This window comes from Otolemur garnettii, unplaced genomic scaffold, assembly GCF_000181295.1.
Source record: "Otolemur garnettii isolate 467f Iridium unplaced genomic scaffold, OtoGar3 scaffold00203, whole genome shotgun sequence".
NCBI lineage: Eukaryota > Metazoa > Chordata > Mammalia > Primates > Galagidae > Otolemur > Otolemur garnettii.
Genome location: NW_003852598.1, coordinates 620,987 through 622,503, shown reverse-complemented (window position 1 = coordinate 622,503; position 1,517 = coordinate 620,987). Strand labels below are relative to the sequence as shown.

The window sequence follows — 1,517 nt, the reverse complement described above, 5'->3', positions numbered from 1 at the left end:
GCACCTCTAACATGGGCTCTTCCCTTTTATCCTGGGCAAGATACGGGGTGATTCTTTGAAAGTTTCCAGCAATAATGAAACATATGCAGAACCATAACTGATTTGGGGTCACTCTGTCTGCATAATCGTCAAACCACAAGGGAAGTATTTTGTGATGTGGATTTCTCAGGGGGCCTTCCTGCTCTCAGGAGTTCAGAGTGAAGGCTGTAAGGAGGTATTAGTTTTGGTCTTGACTTCTCAGAATGCTCTTCCCTCTGTTCTCCTGCAGAGATTGCTGATTTCCTCCTGGAGCAAGAGATTCCCTGTTGCTCAGCATGGCTCAGACCAGCACATGCTTCATCCTCCTCTCCTGCCTGACATTCTTGTCTCTGAGCCAAGGTGAGGTCTTCTCTCCACCACCCCCTGCCTGCAGCCCTGAAGCCTTCCCTCATTCCCATGCATATCCTTCTCCTTAAAAAGAGGCAGACTGGATTTCAAGCATTGGGTTGTTATTGCTTGATCTTTCTCCCTGATGTCATCCCATCAAATTCATCCTCACCTCATTAGGGAATTTGAGATGGAATTTTAAATGAACCTTTGTTAGTGGCCACTGGAGAAGGCATTAGTTCATCTGATTAAATCCATCTAGGATGGCCTGTTTGGGGATGTTTTCAGATAGAGAATCACTAATTGGATGGAGAATTGAGAGAATCGTATATGCAAGGAAACCCAGGCAGGCTTGGGAGAGTTAGAAGACTGTTCCTTAAAGGCAGAGATGCTTCAGCCCCAGAAATGAAGGCGTGTAACTAATGGAGACACATTTGTTCAGTGTATTCCTTGTGTCATCGTGCCTTGAGCAAAGGAAACAAAGAGAGAGAATAGGTCGGATGCAGGAGAGAAAAGTGATCAGTTGCTCTGTGACCTCGTCTGTCCTGTGTTCCCAGAGGTGAGACTCAGAAGCTCCTACCTCACTGTGGCTGCCCTGACAGTCTCCTTTGTCTCTTGTTTCCCAGGCGAGGAGATCCACACAGAGCTGCCCAAAGCCCGGATCAGCTGCCCGGAAGGCACCAATGCCTATCGCTCCTACTGCTACTTCTTTAATGAAGACCTTGAGACCTGGACTGATGCAGAGGTGAGTGAGGAGGGCGGTGTGGGGAAGGGGGACTGAGGAAGTTGTAGCAGCTGCCACTTTCCAGTGTGCTCAGTGGCTTCAGTGAGATAATACTGATCCCCTCGCTAACCTATTAAGTTCCCCAAACTTTCTAACCTATGGTGTGCTGTCCTTCTGCCCATTTCTAAGTACAGAAATGCTGGTGGTAAGTGACGGAATCATGGGAAGTCTTTCTGTGCTGTCCTTTTCCTTCCATATTCTCTGCGATGACCCCGTACATTCTTTAAACCTTCCTTTTCTCCTGAATGCTCTTTTTTCCCCCCCAACAGCTCTACTGCCAGAACATGCATTCCGGCAACCTGGTGTCTGTGCTCACCCAGGCAGAGAGTGCCTTCGTGGCCTCCCTGATTAAGGAAAGCAGCACTGG

The 1,517-nt window shown here is 48.3% G+C and overlaps 1 protein-coding gene across 1 annotated transcript in view; it reads left to right on the top strand.

Moving 5' to 3' along the window:
• Positions 1–250: 250 nt before the first annotated feature.
• The window catches only part of LOC100962122 (lithostathine-1-beta), a 2,506-nt gene continuing 1,239 nt past the window's right edge, over positions 251–1,517 (top strand). The window contains exons 1-3 of the mRNA XM_012812353.1: positions 251–378; positions 993–1,111; positions 1,420–1,510. Of these exons, the coding sequence (XP_012667807.1) occupies positions 315–378; positions 993–1,111; positions 1,420–1,510 (274 nt within the window). The 5' untranslated portion in view covers positions 251–314. The remainder of the gene's footprint in view (positions 379–992; positions 1,112–1,419; positions 1,511–1,517) is intronic.